This window comes from Mercenaria mercenaria, chromosome 3, assembly GCF_021730395.1.
Source record: "Mercenaria mercenaria strain notata chromosome 3, MADL_Memer_1, whole genome shotgun sequence".
In the NCBI taxonomy this organism is placed as follows: Eukaryota; Metazoa; Mollusca; class Bivalvia; order Venerida; family Veneridae; genus Mercenaria; species Mercenaria mercenaria.
This window is the reverse complement of record NC_069363.1, coordinates 16,795,202-16,819,724: the sequence shown is the minus strand read 5'-3', so window position 1 is coordinate 16,819,724 and position 24,523 is coordinate 16,795,202. Positions and strand designations below refer to the sequence as shown.

General features: G+C 36.6%; 1 protein-coding gene across 3 annotated transcripts in view; it reads right to left on the bottom strand.

The window, feature by feature from the left end:
* The window catches only part of LOC123525364 (uncharacterized), a 100,672-nt gene that overhangs the window by 45,024 nt on the left and 31,125 nt on the right, over positions 1 to 24,523 (bottom strand). For 2 of the 3 annotated variants that reach the window (XM_053537928.1, XM_045304351.2), the window contains exons 3-8: positions 20,028 to 20,357; positions 15,013 to 15,136; positions 14,015 to 14,202; positions 11,681 to 11,823; positions 10,002 to 10,173; positions 9,127 to 9,227 (exon numbers count right to left, since the gene is read on the bottom strand). In XM_053537928.1, coding sequence (XP_053393903.1) covers positions 9,127 to 9,227; positions 10,002 to 10,173; positions 11,681 to 11,823; positions 14,015 to 14,202; positions 15,013 to 15,136; positions 20,028 to 20,357 — 1,058 coding nt within the window. Of the gene's footprint in view, positions 1 to 9,126; positions 9,228 to 10,001; positions 10,174 to 11,680; positions 11,824 to 14,014; positions 14,203 to 15,012; positions 15,137 to 20,027; positions 20,358 to 20,670; positions 20,983 to 24,523 lie in introns of all 3 variants that reach the window. The other variant, XM_045304352.2, reaches the window with a different exon arrangement.

Sequence of the window (24,523 nt, the reverse complement as noted above, 5' to 3'; positions counted from 1 at the left end):
TCTAGAGCTATGGTCCCTAAAATAGTGACAAAATGCACATTTTCACCTGGCTCATAATGTATTTGATATAAATTGATAAAAACTAGCATGAGTCTTTATCATGATGTAAACTTGCACATCTCCTATTTTACACATGATGATGACACCAACATCCAATTAAAAGCAACATTGCAAGATATATATTTACCTAACGCAAGGATTTAAGTCACATGATAAATGAATATCCACTGACAGACAGGGCCATCTGTCAGAATCGTCATCTGTCCAGTGTCCCTTGAATGCCCGCCAGTTGCAGTGGGAAAAATGCTGTCCATGCAGTGCATTTTTTACCACTGAATTTCATTAGATATCATTAGTACCATTTATATTCATTGATTTACCATTGATTTTCATTAGATATCATTAAAGTACCATTTTTTTCATTGACTTGATGGTATACCACTAGTATTTCAAATGGAATTCCATTGGAAACTTGATGGAATTAATTCAACTGGAATCTTGATGGTATACCACTGGTATTCTAAGTGAAATTCCACAGGTATTCTGGTGGAATTCCACTGGTATTCTGGTGGAATTCCACTGGTATTTTTCAACAGTATTTTGGTGGGATTCCACTGGTATTCCAAATGAATTCCACTGGAAAATAATTGGTATTCCAGTGGAATACCAACACTATTCCGTTGAAAAATACCAGTGGAACTGAGATGGAATTCCAGCTGATGTTCCAGTGGTATTCCAGATGTTCATTTTCACTAGGGATATATGTTACTACTTTTCACACTTATCAACATTTCTAACTAATGTAACTATATTGCAGCAGTAACCTTCCTTAGAGTAACTAAATATAACTTGAAAGAGAGTTCATATTTAGTTGTGTCAAACAACCTGTTATCAGGGGAATTTTCTTCTGTGAAAGGGGAAAAAAACATATTATTTTATGACGGGAATGGGGCCCATATTCGGCCCCAAAAAACGGCCGAACGAGTGCCCTGCAACTACACATGCTGACCAACATTCCTGTAAAGTTTTGTGACTCTAGGTCAAATACTTTTGGAGCTAGGCGTGACACAACATTAAAATGACCAATTTTTACAAAGTCAGGGGTTATAACTCTGACTGAATGAATCCGGACGCGAAAACCCCAGGTGCAAAACTACACATGTTGACCAACATTCCTGTAAAGTTTTGTGACCCTACGTCAAATACTTTTGGAGCTACGCTTGACACAACATTCTCGGAAGGACAGACGGAAGGACGGACAAGGGCAAATCTATATGCACCCCCCCCCCACAAAAGTGGGGCATAAAAACACAAAACTGTGCATGTGGTCCAAGTTTGAAGCCTGTACCCTCAAAAATGTGAAAGAAGGTCACCAGGTCAATGTCAAGGTCAAAGTTTTTTTTTGGTACACAAAACTATGCATGTGGTCAAAATTTGAATGCTGTAGCTTGAGAAATGTGAAAGTAGGTCACTAGGTCAAAATAAAGGTCAAATTTAATTTTGGATCATGAAACTATGTAAGTGGTCCAAATTTGAAGCCTGTACCTTCAGAAATGTGAAAGTAGGTCACTAGGTCAATGTCAAGGTCAAAGTTTCTCCAGTGCACAAAACTATGCATGTGGTCCAAATCTGAAGGCTGTAGCTTGAGAAATGTGAAGTAGGTCACTAGGTCAAAATCAAGGTCAAATTTCATTTCGAAACACAAATCTTTGCATGTGGTCCAAATTTGAAGCCTGTAACTTCAAAAATGTGAAAGTAGGTCACTAGGTCAATGTAAAGGTCAAAGTTTTTTTCGGTACACAAAACTACGCACATGGTCCGAATTTGAAGGCTGTAGCTTGAGAAATGTGAAAGTAGGTCACTAGGTCAAAATCAATGTAAAATTTCATTTTGGAACACAAAACTATGCATGTGGTCCAAATTTGAAGGCTGTAGCTACAGAAATGTGAAAGTAGGTCACTAGGTCAAAATCAAGGTCTACTAAGACAAGGTTCATTGTGCCACTCAAAACTATACATGTTGTCCAAATTTGTATATTGTAGGTTATTGACGATTTTAAAAGCTTTTCCCTATATAAGTCTATATGAACCATGTGACCCCCGGGGTGGGGCCATATTTGACCCTAGGGGGATAATATGAACAAACTTGGTAGAGAACCACTAGATGATGCTACATTACAAATATCAAAGCCCTAGGCTTTGTGGTTTGGACAAGAAGATTTTCAAAGTTGCGGGGCTATATTTGACCCTAGGGGGGTAATTTGAACAATCTTGGTAGAGGACCACTAGATGATGCTACATACGAAATATCAAAGCCCTAGGTCGTGTGGTTTTGTACAAGAAGATTTTCAAAGTTTTCCCTATATAAGTCTATATAAACCATGTGACCCCTGAGGCAAGGCCATATTTGACCCTAGGGGAATAATTTGAACAATTTTGGTAGAGGACCACTAGATGATGCTACACACCAGATATGAAAGTCCTAGGCCCTGTGGTTTTGGACAAGAAGATTTTTAAAGTTTTTCCTTTCAGTTGCCATGGCAACCAGAGTTCTGCATGGAATTCAATTCTTTGAACAATTTTGAAAGGGGGCCACCCAAGGATCATTCCTGTGAAGTTTGGTGTAATTCTGCCAAGTGGTTTTCAAGAAAATTTTTTTAGAAAATGTTGATGGACACGACACACGATGGACGACGGACATTGAGCGGTCACAAAAGCTAACCATGAGCCTTTGGCTCAAAGGCTCAGGTGAGCTAAAAAGGCAACCTACCAAATATCAAAAGCCTAGGCCTTGCAGTTTCAGTCTAGAAGATTTTTAAGTTTTTTTCCTCTGTATGTCTTTGCAAAACTTGAGATACCTTCCCCATCCACTCCCGGGCAGGGCCTCTTTTCACCCAAGGGGCATAATCTGAATAATTTTGGAGGACTACAAGGCAATGCTATATACAAAATATCAAATGCCTAGGTCTTGTGGTTTTAGACAAGAAGAGTATTTTAAGTTTTTTCCAATATAAGTCTATGTAAAACTTGTGACCCCCAGGGCGGGGCCTCTTTTCGCCTCAGGGGCACAATTTGAACAATCTTCATAGAGGACCACAAGATGATGTAGTGTCAAATATCAAGGCTCTATGCCTTGCGGTTTTGGATAAGAAAGTTTTTAAAGTTTTTCCTTTCGGTTGCCGAGTTCTGCATGGAATCAAATTATTTGAACAACTTTGAAAGGGGACCAACCAAGGATCATTCCTGCGAAGTTTGGTGTAATTCTGTCAAGTGGGTTTTTTAGAAAATGTTGACGGACGGACAATGGACGACACATGACACACGACGAACCACGGACATTGAGCAGTCACAAAAGCTCACCATGAGCCTTTGGCTCAGGTGAGCTAAAAAGTAGGTCAGTAGGTTACATTCATGGTCATTGAAAGTCAGTTTTAAGATCGGTATGCAAAACTGTACATGCCATCCAAATTTCAAGGCTATATCTTAAACAAGAGGGCCATGATGGCCCTATATATCGCTCACCAGAGTTGATCTGGCCTACTGACGTAGTGTTTGACCCCACATGGGGACCAAGAGTTGAACTTGACCTAAAGATTATCAAGACAAACATTCTGATTAAATTTCATAAAGATTTGGTTACAACTGTTACAACTGTGGCCTCTTAGAGTGTTCACAAGCTTTTCCTTTGATTTGACCGGGTGACCTAGGTTTTGACCCCACATAACCCAGATCTAAACTTGACCTACAGATTATCAAAACAAACATTCTGACTAATTCTCATGAGTTTCAAACTTAAATTGTGGTCTCTAGAGTGCTGAAAACATTTTCCTTTGATCTGGCCAAGTGACCTAGTTTTTGACCCCACATGACCCAGATTCGAATCTGACCTAGAGATTATCACGACTGACGTTCTGACCAAGTTTCATAAAGATTCGGTTAAAAATGTGGTCTCTAGTGTGTTCACAAGCTTTTCCTTTGATCTGACCTACTGACCTAGTTTTTGACCCCACATGACCTAGTTTTTGACCCCACATGACCTAGTTTCGAACTTGACCTAAAGAGATCATCAAGACTAAAATTCTGACAGGTTTCATAAAGATTGGGTCAAAAATGTGGTCTCTAGAGTGTTCACAAGCTTTTCCTTTGATCTCACCTACTGACCTAGTTTCTGACCCCACATGACCTAGTTTCGAACTTGACCTAGAGATTATCAAGACTAAAATTCTGACAGGTTTCATAAAGATTGGGTCAAAAATGTGGTCTCTACAGTGTTCACAAGCTTTTCCTCTGATCTGACCTACTGACCTTGTTTTTGAACCCACATGACCCAGTTTCAAACTTGACCTAGAGATCATCAAGACTATCATTCTGACTAAGATCCATAAAGATTGGGTCAAAAATGTGGTCTCGGTGTTCACAAGCTTTTCTTTTGATCTGACCTACTGACCTAGTTTTTGACCAAACATGACCCAGTTTGGGTTTTGACCTACAGATCATCAAGACTAACATTCTGATCAAGTTTCATAAAGATTGGGTCACAAATGTGGCCTCTAGAGTGTTCAAAAGGCAAATGTTGACTGATGCCGGAACCTATGGACGCCGGACAATGACTGGTCACAATAGCTCACCTTGAGCATTTCGTGCTCTGGTGAGCTAAAAACAAGAAAGTAGGTCAGCAGGTCAAGGTCACAGTCAAGTGACCCCTAATTGATTGGGGTCATCAACTAATTATAATAAAACAGTCTATGAAATATGATCTGATAATTTTTGAAGTATATATTCATATATAACTCATATAACATGTGACCCCAAGGGCAGGGCCTCTTTCCACCCAAGAGGCATGATTCGAACAATCTTGTTAGAGATCCACTAGGCAATGCTACATACCAAATATCAAAGGTCTAGCCTTGAACTTAAAGACAAGAAGATTTGAATTTTTCCCCTTTATAATTCTATGTTAAATTTAGGACACCCAGGACAGAGCCTCTATTCATCTCAGGGGCATAATTTGAATAGTTTTGGTAGAGGACCACAAGGCAATGCAACATACCAAATATCAAAAGCCTAGGCCTTCCAGTTTCAGGCAAGAAGATTTTTAAAGTTTCCTATATAAGTCTATGTAAAACTTGAGACCCCCTGTGGCAGGGCCTCTTTTCACATCTGGGTTATAATTTGAACAATTTTGGTAAAGGACCATAAGGCAATGCTTCATACCAAATATCAAAGGCCTAGGTCTTGTAGTTTTAGAAAAGAAGATTTTTAAATTTTTTTCCTATATTAGTCCATGTCTATGACCCCCAGGACGGAGCCTCTTTTCATCCCAGGGGCAAAATTTTAATTATCTTCATAGAGGACTATTAGATGATGACACATGCCAAATATCAAGGCTCTATGCCTTGCGGTTTTGTACAAGAAGATTTTTAAAGTTTTTCCTTTTGGTTTCCATGGCAACCAGAGTTCTGCATAGAATTAAATTCTTTTTGGAAGGGAGCCACCCAAGGAACATCTTGTGAAGTTTTGTGTAATTCTGCCCAGTGGTCTTCAACAAGAAGATTTTTTTAGAAACTTGACGGATGCAACAACATTGAGCATTCACAAAAGACCCTACTACTCAGAGGGGTTAAAGGTTAAGTATGGAAGGGGTACTGACAATCTTTATTTTGACAAAATAAAATCATATCAGAAAAAAAAAACAGTCCAAAAAACTACATGTGCATAAAGTATAAAGACTTTGCTAAACTCAAATTATATTTCTATTTATTTTTGTTATTTATTTATTTTATTTATAATTATAGCATATGATGATGATAAAGATACATTTTAGGTTTCAAATTATACTGTACTAAAGTTATATCCAGAAAGCGAAGACTGCCAAAAAAAATTAAGTATAAAAGGGGCATAATTCTGTCAAAAACACAATCAGAGTTATGGAAATTGTAACTTCACATGCAGATCATGATTATAAAGAAATGTTTTTGATTTCAAGTCATTATCTTTTAAAGTACCAAAGATATGTCTATAAAAGAAGCTTAAAAAAAAAATTAACATAAAAATAATTCCAAGTATAACAACTTGGTGACCTTGGCCTTGGGTATAATGGGCCCAGCCCCTGCACATACTTTGTTTGTTTGCTGGACAATGTTTATGTGAACATACAGAAAGATATAAGCAACATTAACAAAGATATGACAGAAAAACAAAGGTTGTCTAAAAACTTTAACCTTAAAAATAACCTAAGTATAACAACTTGGTGACCTTGACCTTGGGTATAATGGGCCCAACCCCTGCACATTCTTTGTTTGTATGCTGGAAAATGTTTATGTAAACTTACAGTAATTAAGATATAAGCAATTGTAACAAAGATATGACATAAAAGCAAAGGCTGCTGAAAAATTTAAAGCTTAAAAATAACCTAAGTATAACAACTTGGTGACCTTGACCTTGGGTATAATGGGCCCAGCCCCTGCATATACTTTGTTTGTATGCTGGATAATGTTTATGCGATCAGTGAGATATAAGAGATAGTAACAAAGATATGACAGAAAAACGAAGGTTTGCTGTAAAACTTTAACCTTCCAAATAACCTTAGTATAACAACTTGGGGACCTTGACCTTGGGTATAATGGCCCTAGCCCCTGCACATACTTCGTTTGTATGCTGGAAAATGTTTATGTGAACTTAAAGTTAGAAATAAGCAAACGTAACAAAGATATGACAGAAAAACAAAGGTTACCCAAACACTTTAACCTTAAAAATAACCTATTAAGTATAACAACTTGGTGACCTTGACCTTGGGTATAATGGGCCCAGCCCCTGCACATACCGTACTTTGTTTGCATGATGAACAATGTTAATATGGAGATAAAGTAAGATATAAGCAATAGTAACACAGAAAAACAAAGGTTGCCAAAAAACCTTAACCAAGAAAGGACACGCCAATGCCAACACTGAGACCGACACCGGGGCGAGTAGAATACCACCCCTATTCTCCGAAAAGTGGAGCTAAAAATCTTTACATTTTTGACAGTCAGAAAAAAAGGCCAGCACAACAAGAATGAAGTTATAGTAAAATTTTTACTGATTAGATCTGATAATTATACTGACTGCTTAAAGGCTAAAGACGTTTTTTTTTTGTTTTTTTTTATAAAACTGGCAAAGACTTATAACATCAACAAAATAATATTTTGCTATTTTGATTAAAAAAAAAAAAGTTCAAGTTAGAATGTGTCTTCAAACTTTAGCACCATTTCAAAATAAAAATTGCAAAAGACAATGTTCACATGTTTATTTAATAAACTTCTTTACTCAAAAATTGTTTGCAATTAAGTAAATCAAATAATTTTTTTATACCATCAATTCGTAAAATTACAACAACTGTTAATGAGATAGAATAAATGTTCATAATGAGCTTAATGGACAAGTTCATTTATAGAAATTCAGCAGGGTAAGGGTTAATAAATAACTTCATTCACAAATTTATCTTTATTACTTCCCTTTAATTTTATTACAAAGTTCAGCTTATTTTATTTTCTACAATTTAAATCAATTCACGTTTTGACTATACTGATGCTTTAAAATTAATTCAGAAAATATCAACTCACTGAAATAGTGAAAAAGTATTAAAACTATCAAATTGAGACTGTTGTACAAAACTGCAGAGCCTCATTTCTTTTCCTTTTGTTGTTATTGTATAGGCTAACTTATTTCAAAATCTGCATTAATATCATTTTTGTTGTAACTGAATTAGAACAGCAATGGTGTGAACTGGACCTGTTGGGCATAAAGTCTTCTAGTAGCAGCATTTAACATCAGGACAGTTAAAACAAGAAATGCGGCAATGCCACGAAACCAGGTTTTCAACACTTTTCATAAGAATAAACAAGAGTGCCAGAATGTCACAATATACGCCCGTCACAGCAAATTTCTTTACTCTAGCACCTGTATTTGCAGATGTAATTTTAATTTTGTGGTTGTTTAGTAATCATTGTAATTCTTTTGTTTTTCTAAGTCCACAAAAAAACTCCTTACCAGGTAGAGATACCTTAAAATACACCTAAAATTAGAAAGTAACAACTATGTTGTACCACAGAAAAGTGGTCTTGGTTTTTCCCTACGGTCAATTATAAAAAAGTTACAATATAAGTTATTTATAGTAACAACTAAGGGAAGTTAATCTTATTAAAAAAAAAAAAAAAAATGGTAAGTCCACACAGAAATCCTTACCAGGTAGAGATTGGTCAATATACACCTCAAAATTGGATGTAACATGCATGTTGTACTACAGAAAAGTGGTCTCGATTTTTCCCTTCGTCTAGTAATGAAAAAGTTACAATATAAGCTATTTATAGTAACAACAAAGGGAAGTAATTCTAAAGAAGGGAACTGCGCAAGACACTTCGTCTCATGATGGTCTATAATTGTGCCAAGTTACATCAAAATCCCTCTATGCATGAAGAAGATATGCTCCGGACAAAGTTTTCATTCTTGTATCCTTTGACCTCTAAGTGTGACCTTGACCTTAGACCTAGGGACCTGGTTCTTGCACATGACACTCCGTCTCATGATGGTGAACAATTGTGCCAACTTTCATCAAAATCCCTCCATGCATGTAGAAGATATGCTAACCCTAACCCTATTTTTAGTAACAATGACCTTGACCTTGATCCCAGAAACCCCAAAATCAATCCCAAGCTACAACTTTATATAAGTTTTCTATACACCAAGTTTCATCATGATAGCTCATTCCTAAGTTAAGTTATTGACCAGAAACCCTTTTTCTATTTTAAGTAACAGTGACCTTGACCTTGACCCCAGAAACCCCAAAATCAATCCCAGCCTTTGTCTTGAGATAAGCTACATACATACCAAGTTTTATTCAAATATCTTTACCGAAACAAAAGTTATTGACCGGAAACCCTTTTTCTATTTTAAGTAACAGTGACCTTGACCTTGACCCCAGAAACCCCAAAATCAATCCCAGCCTTTGTTTTCGTTGAAAACCTGGTTAAAAATTCTTCTTGGTATGGAAGAAGATGGATACTAAAAAACAGACCAAGGACAATTTTAAATTAACTGTTCTCAAAATAGAAAGTAGTAAAATCTAAAATGCCACAAAAAAACAACTTACCTTCCAAAACACACAAACTTTTCTTTTGTCATTTATTCCTTCACAGTCCCTGTGAGTCCAGCTGTAACCCCCTTCTGTTACACCTGGACTGGCACTTGGTACTGAAAATCAAGAAAGCAAAATCTATAGTTAAAAAAAGAAACCAGGAACAGTTTTTTCATTATGGGAAACATTTTTTAAGCAAATAATTACACTAACAACATGACCTATCCGTAAGACAGCGCGCTCGCATTTTTCAGTGCTTGACTTTGAATTACAACAGCTTTGCCAGTAAAAAAAAAATTCCAAGTTAAAAAAGGACATAACTCTGTTAAAATTCAGATCAGAGTAATGGGGATTGCTTCTTCTGGTGTAGACTTTGATAGTAAATAACCGTTTTAAGTTTCAAGTCAATAGCTTTGATAGCAACAGGGATATTTGACTTTATCAAAAACTTTAACAAAAAATTCTAATTTAAAAAGGGGCATAATTCTGTCAAAATTCAAATCACAGTTATGGGGTTGTTTCTCCTGATGTAGATAGACTTTGATAGTAAATAAGTATTTTAAGTTTCAAGTCAATAGATTTGATAGTAACAGAGATATTCGACTTTTATCAAAAACTTTAACCAACTGCGACGGTGCAATAGCTCTTCTTTTTCTTTGAAAAGTCGTGCTAAATATGCTGATATTACAACTGTTTAAAATCTACTTAGCAGATTATCTTACACTTGTATCACGAAAAACATGAATGAATTCTTCATGTCAGATATGACAGCTAACACAAACCTACATGTAAACAAAGATTTCAAAGTTTTTGCATAAGTGTTAAATAAATTTCGAATTAGAATGAAGGTTGTTGCTTTTTTATATAATATTCAGATCAAATTCACTCACTATCAGAGTATGTAGTGGCCACAATTTCTCTAGGGTCGCTATAAAAACCTGCTTGCCCTCCAGTTGGCTGTATGCTTACAGTGAATGTGTAAGCTGTATGTGGGTGCAGACTACACAACGTCCAACCGTGTGTATCTTTTTCAGTATCTTCTGTTGTGTTGAACTTATACACCTGGAAAAAGAAAAGCAATAAATCAGTCTTAAAATGAGCTGTGCCATGAGAAAATCAACATAGTGGGTTTGCGACCAGCATGGATCCAGATCAGCCTGCACATCCGCGCAGTCTGGTCAGGATCCATGCTGATCACTAACAGTTTCTCCAATTTCAATAGGCTTTAAAAGCTAACAGCATGGATCCTGACCATAAAAAACAATTTTAAGGAATTGGTGAATCAATCCATTTTTAGAAAAACTCACTTTGAACTCAGCCTACTTTTACATTGACCAGCTGCTCAAATTGACTTCAAACCAGCTACAAACAGTTTGGCAACAATACTTAACTTAATCTTAACTAATTACCTTTTTGAAACAGTAATAGTAAATGTGACATTGCCTCCAATGACCCCTAGTACAATCCAAGCATTCCGCTTCCCCCCCCCCCCCCCCCTTATGTATATATATTAAAACTGTTTACCCAACTGACCGGTTGTCTTGGAACTAAATCTATGCTAAATATTACACATTTTCAGAAATTATCTTTCTTCAACAAAAATTCCCCACACCCTCACTTCTCCCCCCACCCTTGTGGCCTGTCTGAGAAAAACATGTCAAACTGACTCAAAGATTTGTTTGTGCAGCATAAATGCCCTATACCCTCTCTATTCCTCCCAGCCTGGCAGCCTGTCTGAGTAAACTTAACAGATAATTTCCAGTATCAAGAATGTTACTATTATTATTATTATTATTATTATTATCATACCTGATTTCTATAAAGCACTTTTCATGATAAACATGCCCAAAGGCACTTTACATATAGCAAATGCAGCTACACAGGCTGGGAAATTCATCCTCTACTAGTACAGACACAGAGCAATCTGACCAGAGGGACAGAGTGAGATAAAGCTCCAAGAACAGATAGAGAGGAATCTTTTTTAGATACAGGCCTATACGGCTAACTTAGCCTATATAGCTCTTTGGGAATAGACAGGCTGGTTCTTTAAAGTGCCAGGCAAAGCTGTCTTTCCTGGGAAGGACCAGTACAGGCCTCTTAGTTACGTGGGAGACACTCACTCTCAGATATGTCCAGGCATCTGTCCAGTGTCTGGACTGGGATTTGAACCCTGGACCTCTGGATTGACAGTCAAGTGTGTTACCACTAGACCACTGGCCCACCTTATACATTTATACATAATATCCAATTTTTACCTTTTACCTTATGAACCCTAAAACACTAGAGATCATCTTCCTACCAGTCAATCACTGTAAATTTTATAAACTTATTTTGATTGCAAGAATGTGTTCTCTAGCAACTGATCAGAATAAAACAAACTCACTGACCAACCAACAACCTACAGATGAACTGACTTGAGCCAAACTTCCTTCATCCTTTTTGCAACAGAGATGTCCGCATGCTACAGACCAAGGTATTGTACAGTCTGGGTCATCCAGAATTACAAGACAAGAGTGAATGGCCTCCAAGAAAATTAGTTTAAGGTTAATATTTAAAGCCCAAAGTTTACCTTAGGGTCATCCCATTTACTGGAAACTATCAGTTTGTGTTCTTTAGGGTACTGCATCTCTGAATTGTTTGTTCTCCATTGCACTTGGACACAAGTGCTGTTTAAAACTGAAGATTTTAATCCAAAAACTGGGTTGGGCTTCACTGAAACAAGAGACAATTAAATGATTAAGTCTAGCATTTTACATATATACAGCATGTTGATTAATTCACAGAAATAAGAAGATATTAGTTTTTTCTAATATGATAGAATATCCTTGCTTTACTAACAGTAAGTTAATAAATGAGCTGTGCCATGAGAAAACCAACATAGTGGCTTTGCGACCAGCATGGATCCAGATCAGCCTGCGCATCCGCAGTCTGGTCAGGATCCATGCTGTTCGCTAACGGTTTCTCTAATTGCAATAGGCTTTGGAAGCAAACAGCATGGATCCTGACCAGACTGGATCGATGCTGGTCACAAATGCACTATGTTGGTTTTCTCATGGTGCGGCTCAAATCATGTCTATAAAATAAAATCACTTTTCTGGTCTGAAAAAAAAAAATTCCCCAGACTTCAAATGGTTGGTGGCAAACCTGAAATTAAACAATACCAGATGTATTTGTCTCGGCTGTGACTAAAAACAAATGTGGTGATATACTACAGACTCTGGTATATACCAGATTCAAGCAATTTGAACAAAGTATCTTAAATATATAATTATATTTTGTAACCATGGTAATCCTAACTCTAGCTTTTAGTCAGTATTATTTACATATTATACACAAATTTGCGTATTTTTGCTGTCTGCACCACGATAATGATTTTTGTGACTACACCAGATCAATAATGGAAACTAGAATGTGTCTGTAGGACACAGGGTGTGTCTCCCCCACCCACACCCCTCTCCACTGGTACATTTGTCACAAATAAGGGGAAATAATTCAAATGTTTGCAGTCTTAATGGGGTATAGCCTCAAAAAAAAATTATGAAAAGGATTCATTATTCTATACCATATACTTTTTGAGCTATGAGCATCACAAACAAAAAATCCACTATTTTGGCTATTTCAAGGGCCATAACTCTGTAATAAACGCTATAATTCTGAAGAAGAATGCCAAGTGTGCAAGGTCACATTATGATAAAGACTCAAGCAAGGTTTCGTGAATTTACGTTTAATACTTTCTGAGTGAGGCAAATAATTAGGTGAAAATGTGCATCTTTTTACTATTTCAGGGACTATAACTCTGGAAATAGGGGGCGGACCCAGATGAAAAATAATAGGTGCTCAAGTTCATATCATGATAAAGACTCATGCAAGGTTTCATCAATTTATATCAATTACTTTTAGAGCTAGGCGTGTCACAAGGTGAAAATGTGCATTTTTGACTATTTCAGGGGCCATAACTCTAGAAATAGGGTGCGGACCCTGATAAAAAAAAAATAGGAGATGCACAAGTTCATATCATGATTAAGACTCATGCAAGGTTTCATGAATATATATCAAATACTTTTTGAGCTAGGCGTGTCACAAGGTGAAAATGTGCATTTTTGACTATTTCAGGGGCCATAACTCTAGAAATAGGGCGCGGACCCTGATAAAAAAAAAATAGGAGGTGCACAAGTTCATATCATGATTAAGACTCATGCAAGGTTTCATGAATATATATCAAATACTTTTTGAGCTCGGCGTGTCACAAGGTGAAAATGTGCATTTTTGACTATTTCAGGGGCCATAACTCTAAAAATAGGGGGCAGAGCCAGACAAAAAATAAGAGGTGCGTAAGTTCATATTATGATTAAGACTCATGCAAGGTTTCATCAATTTATATCATATACTTTTTGAGCTAGGCATGTCACAAGGTGAAAATGTGCACTTTTTACTATTTCAGGGGCTGTAACTCTAGAAATAGGGTGTGGACCCAGATGAAAAATAGAAGGTGCGCAAGTTCATATCATGACTAAGACTCATGCAAGGTTTCATGAATCTATATCAAATATTTTTTGAGCTAGGTGTGTCAAAGGGTGAAAATATGCATTTTTGACTATTTCAGGGGCCATAACTCTAAAATTAGGAGGCGAAACCAGACGAAAAATAGGAGGTGCGCAAGTTCATATCATGATAAAGACTCAGGCAAAATACTTTTTGAACTAGGATCGTCACGAACTTCGGACGGACAGACGGATGGATGAACACACGGACAAGAGCAAATCTATATGCCCCCACCACTCATGGGGGGGGGGGGGGGCATTTTTTCTTAACATGACACCTTTGTTAGTCTTGCATGTTACATTCTTGAATACAAACTTAAAAAGACTAAGCAGTAGATCAACAACACCCTGAATTTACAAACCTATCTTTCTTGTGTCTATGGTGAAGTTTGAGGACACATTCACTCCACATGGCTCTTTAAGCATAAGCTTTATATCAATTAATTTCATTGTAAAATCTCCACTACGTGAGCTGTTCCAGTTACAGTAGCCTGCTTTAATGTTCAGATCACTACATACATTCCATGACCTCGAGTATTCTGGAATTCTCCTGGAAACAAAACAAAAGGTCTATGATGACACTAGCATAACTCACCTGACTCAAACTGGTATATAATTTAATGGTAGAGGACTGCTAAATAAAGCTACATGCCAAATATTTAAACTCTAGGTCTAAAGATTTCAGACAAATAAGATATTTTTCAATACAAGTTTATCTAAAACAAGTTACGGGTTGGGCTAATTTTGACCCCAGGGGCATGATTTTAAGATGACTACTGTTGTGGTCCCTGTGACCTTTGACCAAGTGACCCCAAAACCATAAGGGGTCATCTACTCTGCATGTCCAATCATCCTTAATGGAGTGTAAACAATTCTGGGTCAGGTGTTTCTAAAGTTATCAATGAGAAATGGTTTTCCATGTTCAGGCCCCTGTAACCTTGACTTTTGATTGAGTGACCCTAAAAACAATACGGGTCATCTACTAGGTAAGCCTTTTGAAGCTTCTAAGTCAAATGGTTCTCTAGTTATTGATCAAGAATGAAGTGTGATGGATGGATAGACGGACATGGTAAAAACAATATGTCTCACCAGATGGGGTTTGTGGGAAGACATAAGTATAATATCTACCAAGAGTTCAACTTGATATTTATGAATAATGAAGAAAGTGAAGACGTAAAAAAAAAAAGACAAGTTATTATTGCAGAATGTTGATCACTAAATATGTCAAAACATTTTTTTCTTCATAAAACCAGCTAAAATCTTAAATAACATTAATAATTATCATAATATAATAGTTTACAAATTTTGAGGGAATTCTGCACTTTTACTCCCAAAATATTGAATTAGCAAAGATTCATACCAATGAAATTCTACATGTGGTAACTCGCGTCCTTTATAGTTGTCCCCGTAACTCCAAGAACACCTCATTGATTTGATGTAGTTTTCCACAATGCAATCCACATGTTCCACCTTTTCAGGCATAGCTAAATGGCAAAAAATAAAGTGATTATTTCATTTTTTAGTTACTTTGAATTTACATTTTTCAGTTTACTTAATATTATCACCATGAAATCATTTAACCTTTTTTGTAGTTTTGCCAAAATTAGCTATTTTGAAAGTACATAATTATATTCATGGATTTCCAACTGTAAAGACTTTTTTTGTCACACCAATACTATAACCTTCCAATTTTTGATGGTGGAGGTTTAGACCCCAAGTGCCCTTCCATGCATTATTTCATCATGGGTGGGCATGTGGGTGGAACCATCGACCTTCCACAAGCCACCTGGATGGCTTTCTTATATGAAGATTTCAACGCCCAAAGCAGGGCTCAAAGCCAGATCAGTGAAGTGCAAGTGCCTAAAAGTCATCATAAACTGCTGGGCTACGGAAGCCCAAAAGATTCAAATCTTTGTTTTGGGATTAAACTTTCAGACCATGTGAATCCATGAAAGCTGACCAACAACAATGTCAAATAGAACTGTCGCACTCACTGGAGTGACTTATATCCCCGCCATACAGTCTAACCATAAGAAATTTTAAAAATACTTAGAATAAAATAAAATGTAAAAAAACTCTTAATACTTTAAAGAAAATTTTACTCGTCTTCTGTCTGAGTACTTCATCCTGGGCTTCCGTGGCACATGCAAGTAATACTTAAGTTTATGTGCCCAGGATGAGGGATTAGGTAAATATAAAAATCTCTAATATTAAAGATACACTAAAAATGAATACAAAAATATGTCTTACCAACACATGTTACCACAGAAAAATGTCTTAACATTTTCCATAGGACTAATAATAAAAAAGTTAGAAAAAGACCTAAAATATTGAAAATCTAAAAATAGAATTTCTAAAAATAGACTTATTCTTGGAATTTAAGATAAAGTAACTAGGTACTTTTAAAAAAGGTTACTTCCCTATGGCTCTAAGCCAATCAGAATGATATATAGTGAAAATGCATCAAAATTAACCTTAATTTCTAAGTAAAAGGGGGCATAATTCATGAAAAATTTGTGTCAGAGTTATGCACCTTGTGTAACATGATGTGGGTGATGAGGTCGAACATCTATCTTAAGTTTGAATCAATTCCATTTAGAAATAACTAAGATCAAGTGAAAATGCATCAAAATTAACCATAAATTTTAAGTAAAAGGGGGCATAATTCATGAAAAGTTGTGTCACATGATGTGGGTGATAAGGTGGAACATCTAATTTAAGTTTGAATCAAATCTATTAAGTAATAATTGAGATAATAGATTGTGCTACGGGATGCGACATGAGGGGACCCGACAAAACTGCCTCTTATAATATACACCCCACCCCGTTCACAAACATGTTTGGTGAGGGTATAATCATATTCATAAATTGTGCTATATTATGTATGATGATTATCAAAAAACTAAAATCAACTCTTGATTTAAACACTGTCTTAATCACTGTTTTTCCACAGATCTACTTAAAATTAAAATGAGAAGCTTTCAAATTTAATGTCAACTAGAAAATGCTTTTGTAAAAAAGCGCATGTCTCCCCCAATGCAAATTCCTATAGGCAAGAAGTCAATAGGGGTCAGGAGCAAAAATCAAAGAGACACTGATGGTTGGCTGCAATAGGGATCATCTACTTGGCATGTCCAGTTATCCCGCTAAATTTCAACACTCTTGGCCTAGTGGTTCTCAAGTCACTGTTCAGGCTCTTGTGACCTTGACCTTTGATCAAGTGACCTCAAAATAAATAGGGGTCATCTACTCTGCATGTTCAATCATCCTATTAAGTTTCAACATTGTAGGTCAAGTGGTTCTCAAGTTATTTCCAAAAAATGATTTTACATGAACAGGCCACTGTGACCTTGACCTTTAACAGACTGACCCCAAACTCAATAGGGGTCGTCTACTCTGCATGTTCAATCATCCTATGAAGTTTCAACATTCTGGGTCAAGTGGTTCTCAAGTTATTGATCAGAACTGGTTATCAATGTTCAGGCCCCTGTGACCTTGACCTTTAACGGAGTGGCCCCAAAAACAATAGGGGTCATTTACTCTGCATGAACAATCATCCTATGAAGTTTCAACATTCTGGGTCGAGAGGTTCTCAAGTTATTGATTGGAAATGGTTTTCCATGTTCAGGCCCCTGTGGCCTTGACCTTTAACAGAGTGACCCTAATATCGTTAGGGGTCATCTACTCTGCATGACCAATCATCCTATGAAGTTTCATCATTCTGGATCAAATGGTTCTCAAGTTACTGACCGGAAATGGTTTTCAATGTTTGGGCCCCTGTGACCTTGACCTTTCACAGAGTGACCCCAAAATTGTTAGGGGTCATCTACTCTGCATGACCAATCATCCTATTAACTTTCAACATTCTGGGTCAAGTGGTTCTCAAGTTATTGACCGGAAATGGTTTTCAATGTTCAGGCCCCTGTGACCTTGACCTTTAATGGAGTGACCCCAAAATCGATAGGGGTCATCTACTTTGCATATACAATCATCCTATGAAGTTTCAACATTCTGGGTCAAGTGGTTCTCTAGTTATTGATCGGAAATGGTTTTCCATGTTCAGGCTCCTGTGACCTTGACCTTTGATGGAGTGACCCCAAAATCAATAGGGGTCAATTACTCTTTATGACCAATCATCCTATGAAGTTTCAACATTCTGGGTCAAGTGGTTCTCTAGTTATTGATCGGAAATGGTTTTCAATGTTCAGGCCCCTGTGACCTTGACCTTTGACGGAGTGACCCCAAAATCAATAGGGGTCATCTACTCTTCATGATCAATCATCCTATGAAGTTTCAATATTCGGGGTCAAGTGGTTTTCTAGTTATTGATCGGAAATGGTTTTCAATGTTCAGGCCCCTGTGACCTTGACCTTTGACGGAGTAACCCCAAAATCAATAGGGGTCATCTACTCTTCATGACCACTCATCCTATGAAGTTTCAACATTCTGGGTCAACTGGTTCTCTAGTTATTGATCGGAAATGGTTTTCAATGTTCAGGCCCCTGTGACCTTGACCTTTGACGGATTGACCCCAAAAACAATAGGGGTCGTCTACTCCAGCAGCCCTACAACCCTATGAAGTTTGAAGGTTCTAGGTCAAATGGTTCTCCAGTTATTGCTCGGAAATGAAGTGTGACGTACGGACGGACGGACGGAAGGACGGACGGACAGGGCAAAAACAATATGTCTCCTGGGGGAGACATAATAAATACATCTTAAAGAAAGGTCTAAAAAATCTCATTTCTTTAGAATAAGATAAACAAAACATGTACTTAGGATATTGGCAATTTGTAGAAAAATCATTATATTTAATCTAAACATTCAAATATAAATGCAGTTGTAAATGAAAAAAAAATGAAATTATGTTTCAATTGTATGAAGCTAATTTTTTAATTACATCATTGCTGGACAGTGAGGCACAGAACTGCTTCTTGAAAAGCTGAGTGCATTTTTATTTCGAGGTTTACTTTTTGTTGCGTAGGATAATCTAGACTATAAAGCGACACATTGAATCTTCCATTTTCATTATAGGATAGAGGGATTAATTTTTTTTTTGGAATAATATTAAACAAAGGAGTGTGGTGCATTATATCAAAGCACAGTGACACATAAAAAACATTTAAGGGTACAAAAAGGTGTGCAATACCTTTATCTGTCTCTTTAACTTTGTTGATAATCCTTTTCAACAAGACTTTGAACAACAGTCATTTCCAAGAAAAAGGAAATTAGTTAACAGAATCTTATCACAATCTAACAAACAAGTTGGCAAATGCTTTAATAAGATAAGTAAGTTTGCAGCAAGGTAATTCTGAGAAAACTTGGGTCAACTTTTATGAAATTTGTGTAATACAAGATTTATCTATCTCCTAAGGCACAGGTAACATTTGAGATGCGCCATGAGAAAATTAACATAGTGCATCTGCAACCAGCATGGATCTAGACCAGCCTGCGCATCCACACAGTCTCAGATCAGGATCAATGCTGTTTGCTTTCAAAGCCTATTGCAATTAGAGAAACTGTTAGCAAACAGCATGGATCTTTACCAGACTGCGCAGATGTGCAGGCTGGTCTGGATCCATGCTGGTCGCAAAAGCACTATGTTGGTTTTCTCATGGCTCGGCTCAGTTAAAGAAGAACCTACCTAGCTATATTGAAATTTCTATATTGGACTGGTCCATCATTCAGTTTGGGTAGTATCATTTATTATTTGAAGGGGTGTTTACTGAAAATTTACTGACTGAATAGCGAACAGTGCAGACCATGATCAGCCTGTACATTTACCCTGGTCGCAAAGGCAGAATCACTTACCGGCAGCAGGCTAAAGGTTACCTACATAGTTTTCTGACAATTCAATACAAACTTAAATAAGATACTACCCATACAAAACAGAAAGTGAGGATGAATAAATGATTTTGACAAAAAGAAGTCAGAAAGTAACAAAGAAGAAATGTAAGCAAGTCAGCTTATGAAGAAAACTGCACACTCAACTGTTGCAAATAGCTGGATATTGAATTAAGACGTATCTGAGAAAAATAAGACCTATCAATGGAGTGACTAATCATAATGCACTTATGCCGTGTGGTATGTGTGACGGTCCTGAAGCAAATCATTCAAGAAATTTTGACAAATAAATAAGAATGAAGATCAAAAATTTGTATGCACCAATTTTTATGTTGACACTGATGTTAACACTGATACTGAAGTTGGGGCAAGTAGGATATATAGCTTCTGTATTTATTTGAAATCGAGCTAAAAGTTCGTTACAGGAAAACTGTTGCGTTGAAATATCAAAACAAAACCAATATTGTAGACAAAAACAAAAATATCCCTGTGACAGAAAAACCATCATTAAGCATGTACTCTTGAGATGCTTACGGTAAATAGATGCTGCTGATGTATCACCGAGCTGCAGGGACGTATCATTAACAACACCAAAAGTTTCCCAGTAGAAACATTTAACAAAAATGTATTTTGTGGTATTGATGTTGTAAATCATAAATTCCGATGAGGTCTCATTTATCGCAGTTATTCTATCCTTGTCCACAGGTAGAAACTCCTTATTCGTACTTTCATTTTTCACAGCGAAGCCAATGGAGTTGCTAGGATTTGGAGTACTAAGAAGCATACATGTAAATGTGATATTCTGTGAGGTGCAAACATCGGGATCTATCGGGATTAGAGTGCCATTGTGTAAATATTCTTGATCTGTTCATGGAAGAAAAATAAAACATGTTATAACATTAAAAGCATACGAGCTGTGCCATGAGAAAATCAACATAGTGGCTTTACGACCAGCATGGATCTAGACCAGCCTGCACATCCGCACAGTCTGGTCAGGATCCATGCTGTTCGCTTTCAAAGCCTATTGCAATTAGAGAAACCGTGAACAGCATGGATCCTGACCAGACTGTGCGGATGCACAGGCTGGTCTGAATCCATGCTGGTCACAAAGCCACTATATTGGTTTTCTCATGGCGCGGTTCATACAGACATAAAGCACATGGGAGATCTCACTTACGTAAAACATTCAGCATAGATACTACTGCTTCACTTGTATTACAGGAATTACCCAAGGTGCAACAAACAATTAAATGTTGATCTACTTCACTGACTTCATATAATGTAAAATTAGCAGTATTTTTTCCATTCCTATTAAGATTTTTTACACTTTTGAAGCTGTTCTTTCCCTTAAAAAATCTTATTTGGTCTGCAGAGTCTGATTTTCTATGCAAAGAACTGTTACAGCTGAAAGTGATGTCTGACGAAACACAAACTGTCGGATCCATTGGATAAAGACTTACATCTGCCTCCTGGCTCTCCTTTGCAAACACTGTAAAATATTTGTATTTTTGATCTGTTATTATAGTTATAGGTTATTAGATTTTCCTGCAAAAGAACGTGTGCAAATTTCTCAATGCAAATTTAATAATCTTTTTATTACATACACACACTACACTTTTAATTATTATATAAATGATATAATTCTATTCTTTAATAAAAACGGAAAACAGGGCTAGACACTAACACTGGTCCGGGGCCAGTGAAAAGCAACAAGGACCAGTAAAATATCTGGAGGACCAGTAACCGTTTCATTTAAAAATTTAGCGGAAACTGCTCTTCAGACCAGTCACCCAAAATGGTTAGTGTCTGGCCCTGGTCCGAAAATATCATTGTTAAGGAACTTTTGAACATGAAGACTTGCACAAAACTGACGTCACACACCAGATATGAAAATGGAATGTCAAATTTTATGGATAAATTTTGACATTTCAGGTTCCACTGTAACTTAAAGCCCTGCTCCACAGCTGTTCAATTTCTTTTGTGTGTATGCAACGCAAAACCACAGGTATTTTATATAGAATTTTATATGAAAAAGACTCTATTACGACAGGCTTCACAGCTCATAGTCAGGATTTTAATGCTTTTTCAGTGACAATTCAAGATTTAAAGGTATATGACTGGAGCAGGTCTTTAACGGAATGTATAACTGAGTATGTAATAATAAAGCATACACTCAACAAAACCTATGTTAGCAATTGACAGTGGAATCCTGCTACTAAGACCACCACCCTTTCCTATACAAAATGGTCTTAATAGCAGCTAGGGTGGTCTTAGTGGTAGAAACTTGCATGTAAAACTTTAACCTGGATTTTCAAAGTCCAAAAGGAGGCACAATTTGCCCAAAATACATGTCAGAGTTATGGAACTTGACCCAGTTAGGTTGGTAATTTATCTTAAACAAGAGCACCGCCTTGCGGGTGCTGACACTCATCTGATTTTTTTTGCATAATAGAAATATTGTCCTACCCATGATTTTCTAAGTCTAAAAAGGGACATCATTCTTGCAAAAAGCAGGATAGAGTTATGTTTCTTGATGTACAGTGTCAACTTATGATGGTGAAAAACTGTTGCAAGTTTTAAAGCAATAGCCTTGATAGTTTATGAGAAAAGTTGACTTAAACATAATACTCAACCAAGAAAATGATTTTCTAAGTCCAAAAGGGGCAATAATTATTGCAAAAAGCAGGATGGAGTTATGTTTCTTGCTGTACAGGGTCAGCTTATGATGGTGAACAAGTGTTGCAAGTTTCAAAGCAATAGCTTTGATAGTTTAAGAGAAAAGGTTGACCTAAACATAAAACTTAACCAAGAAATCTGATATTTTCTAAGTCAAAAAGGGGCCATAAATCTTGCAAAAAGCAGGATGGAGTTATGTTTCTTGCTGTACAGGGTCAGCTTATGATGGTGAACAAGAGTTGCAAGTTTTAAAGCAATAGCTTTGATAGTTTAGGATAAAAGCTGACTTAAACATAAAACTTAACCAAGAAAACTGATTTTCTAAGTCCAAAAGGGGCAATAATTCTTGCAAAAAGCAAGATGGAGTTATGCTTCTTGATGTACAGGGTCTGCTTATGATGGTGAACAAGTATTCTAAGTTTCAAAGCAATAGCTTTGATAGTTTAGGAGAAAAGTTGACCTAAACATAAAACTTAACCAAGAAATCTGATATTTTCTAAGTACAAAAGGGGCCATAAATCTTGCAAAAAGCAAGATTGAGTTATGTTTCTTGCTATACAGGGTCAGCTTATGATGGTGAACAAGTATTCCAAGTTTCAAAGCAATAGCTTTGATAGTTTAGGAGAAAAGCTGACCTAAACATAAAACTTAACCAGGCAACGCCGACGCCGACAACCGCTCAAGTGATGACAATAACTCATCTTTTTTTTTCAAAAAATCAGATGAGCTAAAAAGAAAAAATAAGTTTCAAATCTATATGCCTTTTAGTAATAGCTGTATGTACTTGCAAGCAAAACTTTAACCAGAATTTTCTAAGTCCAAAAGTGGGCATAATTTGGCCAAAATGAAGGTCAGAGTTATGGGACTTGGTGCTATCAACTAGTTTCATAACCCCGAAGACACGTGAAGTTTCAATTCAATATCTGCATTTATAAGTTTTGGAGATAGTAACTTGCATGTAAAACTTTAACCAGAATTTTCTAAGTCCAAAAGGGGGCATAATTTGCTCAAAATACATGTCAGAGTTATGGAACTTGACCCAGTGAGGTTTGTAATTACCCTAAAAAAGAAAAAAATAAGTCTCAAAGCTATATGCCTTTAGATGATAGCTATATGTAATTGCATGCAAAAACTTAACCAAGGTGTGACGCCCACACCCACGCCATGGTGAGTAGAATAGCTAGACTATTCTTTGAATAGTCGAGCTAAAAATGGGGTCAGCTAGAGTTATGGTTCTTTGACACTGCATTTTCTCTTACTGACCTATATCAATATGTTATGTATCAAGTCAATCCTTTTCATTAGTTTGGACTTAGGCTCTGGACAGCTTTCTACAAAAAGAGAGATAATCCAACTAGAATGTGTCTGTAGGACACAGGGTGTGCCCCCACCCACTGGTACATTTGTCACAAATAATGGGAAATAATTCAAATGTTTGCAGTCTTAATAGCGTATAGCCTCAACATACATTTTATGAAAAAGATTCATTATTCTAGGCCATATATACTTTTTGAACTATGAGCATCAAAAACAAAAAATCCACTATTTTGGCTATTTCAAGGGCCATAACTCTGTAATAAGCGCTAAGATTCTCAAGAAGAATGTCAAGTGTGCAAGATCACATTATGATAAAGACTTAAGCAAGGTTTCATGAACTGACATCAAATACTTCTGGAGCTAGGCACATAATTAGGTGAAAATGTGCATTTTTGGCTATTTTATGGGCAATAACTTTAAAAACAGGGGAAGGAGCCAATCAAAAATTAAGAGGTGGACAAGTTTATATCATGATATAGACTCATGCAAGTTATCATTCATTTATATCATATACTTTTTTGAGCTAGGCGCGTCACAAGGTGAAAATGTGCATTTTTGACTATTTCAGGGGCCATAACTCTGAAAATAGGGGGTGGAAGCAGACAAAAACTAGGATGTGCACAAGTTCATATCATAATAAAGACTCATGCAAGGTTTAATCTATTTATATATAATACTTTTTAGTTAGGTGCGTCACAAGGTGAAAATGTGCATTTTTTACTATTTCAGGGGCAATAACTCTGAAAATAGGGAGCGGACACAGACAAAAATAATTAAGAGGTGCACAAGTTCATATCATAGTAAGGACTCATGCAAGTTTTAATCAATTTATATGTAATACTTTTTGAGTTAGGCGCATCACAAGGTGAAAATGTGCATTTTTGACTATTTAGGGCCGTAACTTTAGAAGTAGGGGGCAGACCCAGATGAAAATAGGCGGCGCACAAGTTCATATCATGATTAAGGCTCATGCAACGTTTCATGAATCTATATTAAATACTTTTTGAGCTAGGCGTGTCAGAAGGTGAAAATGTGCA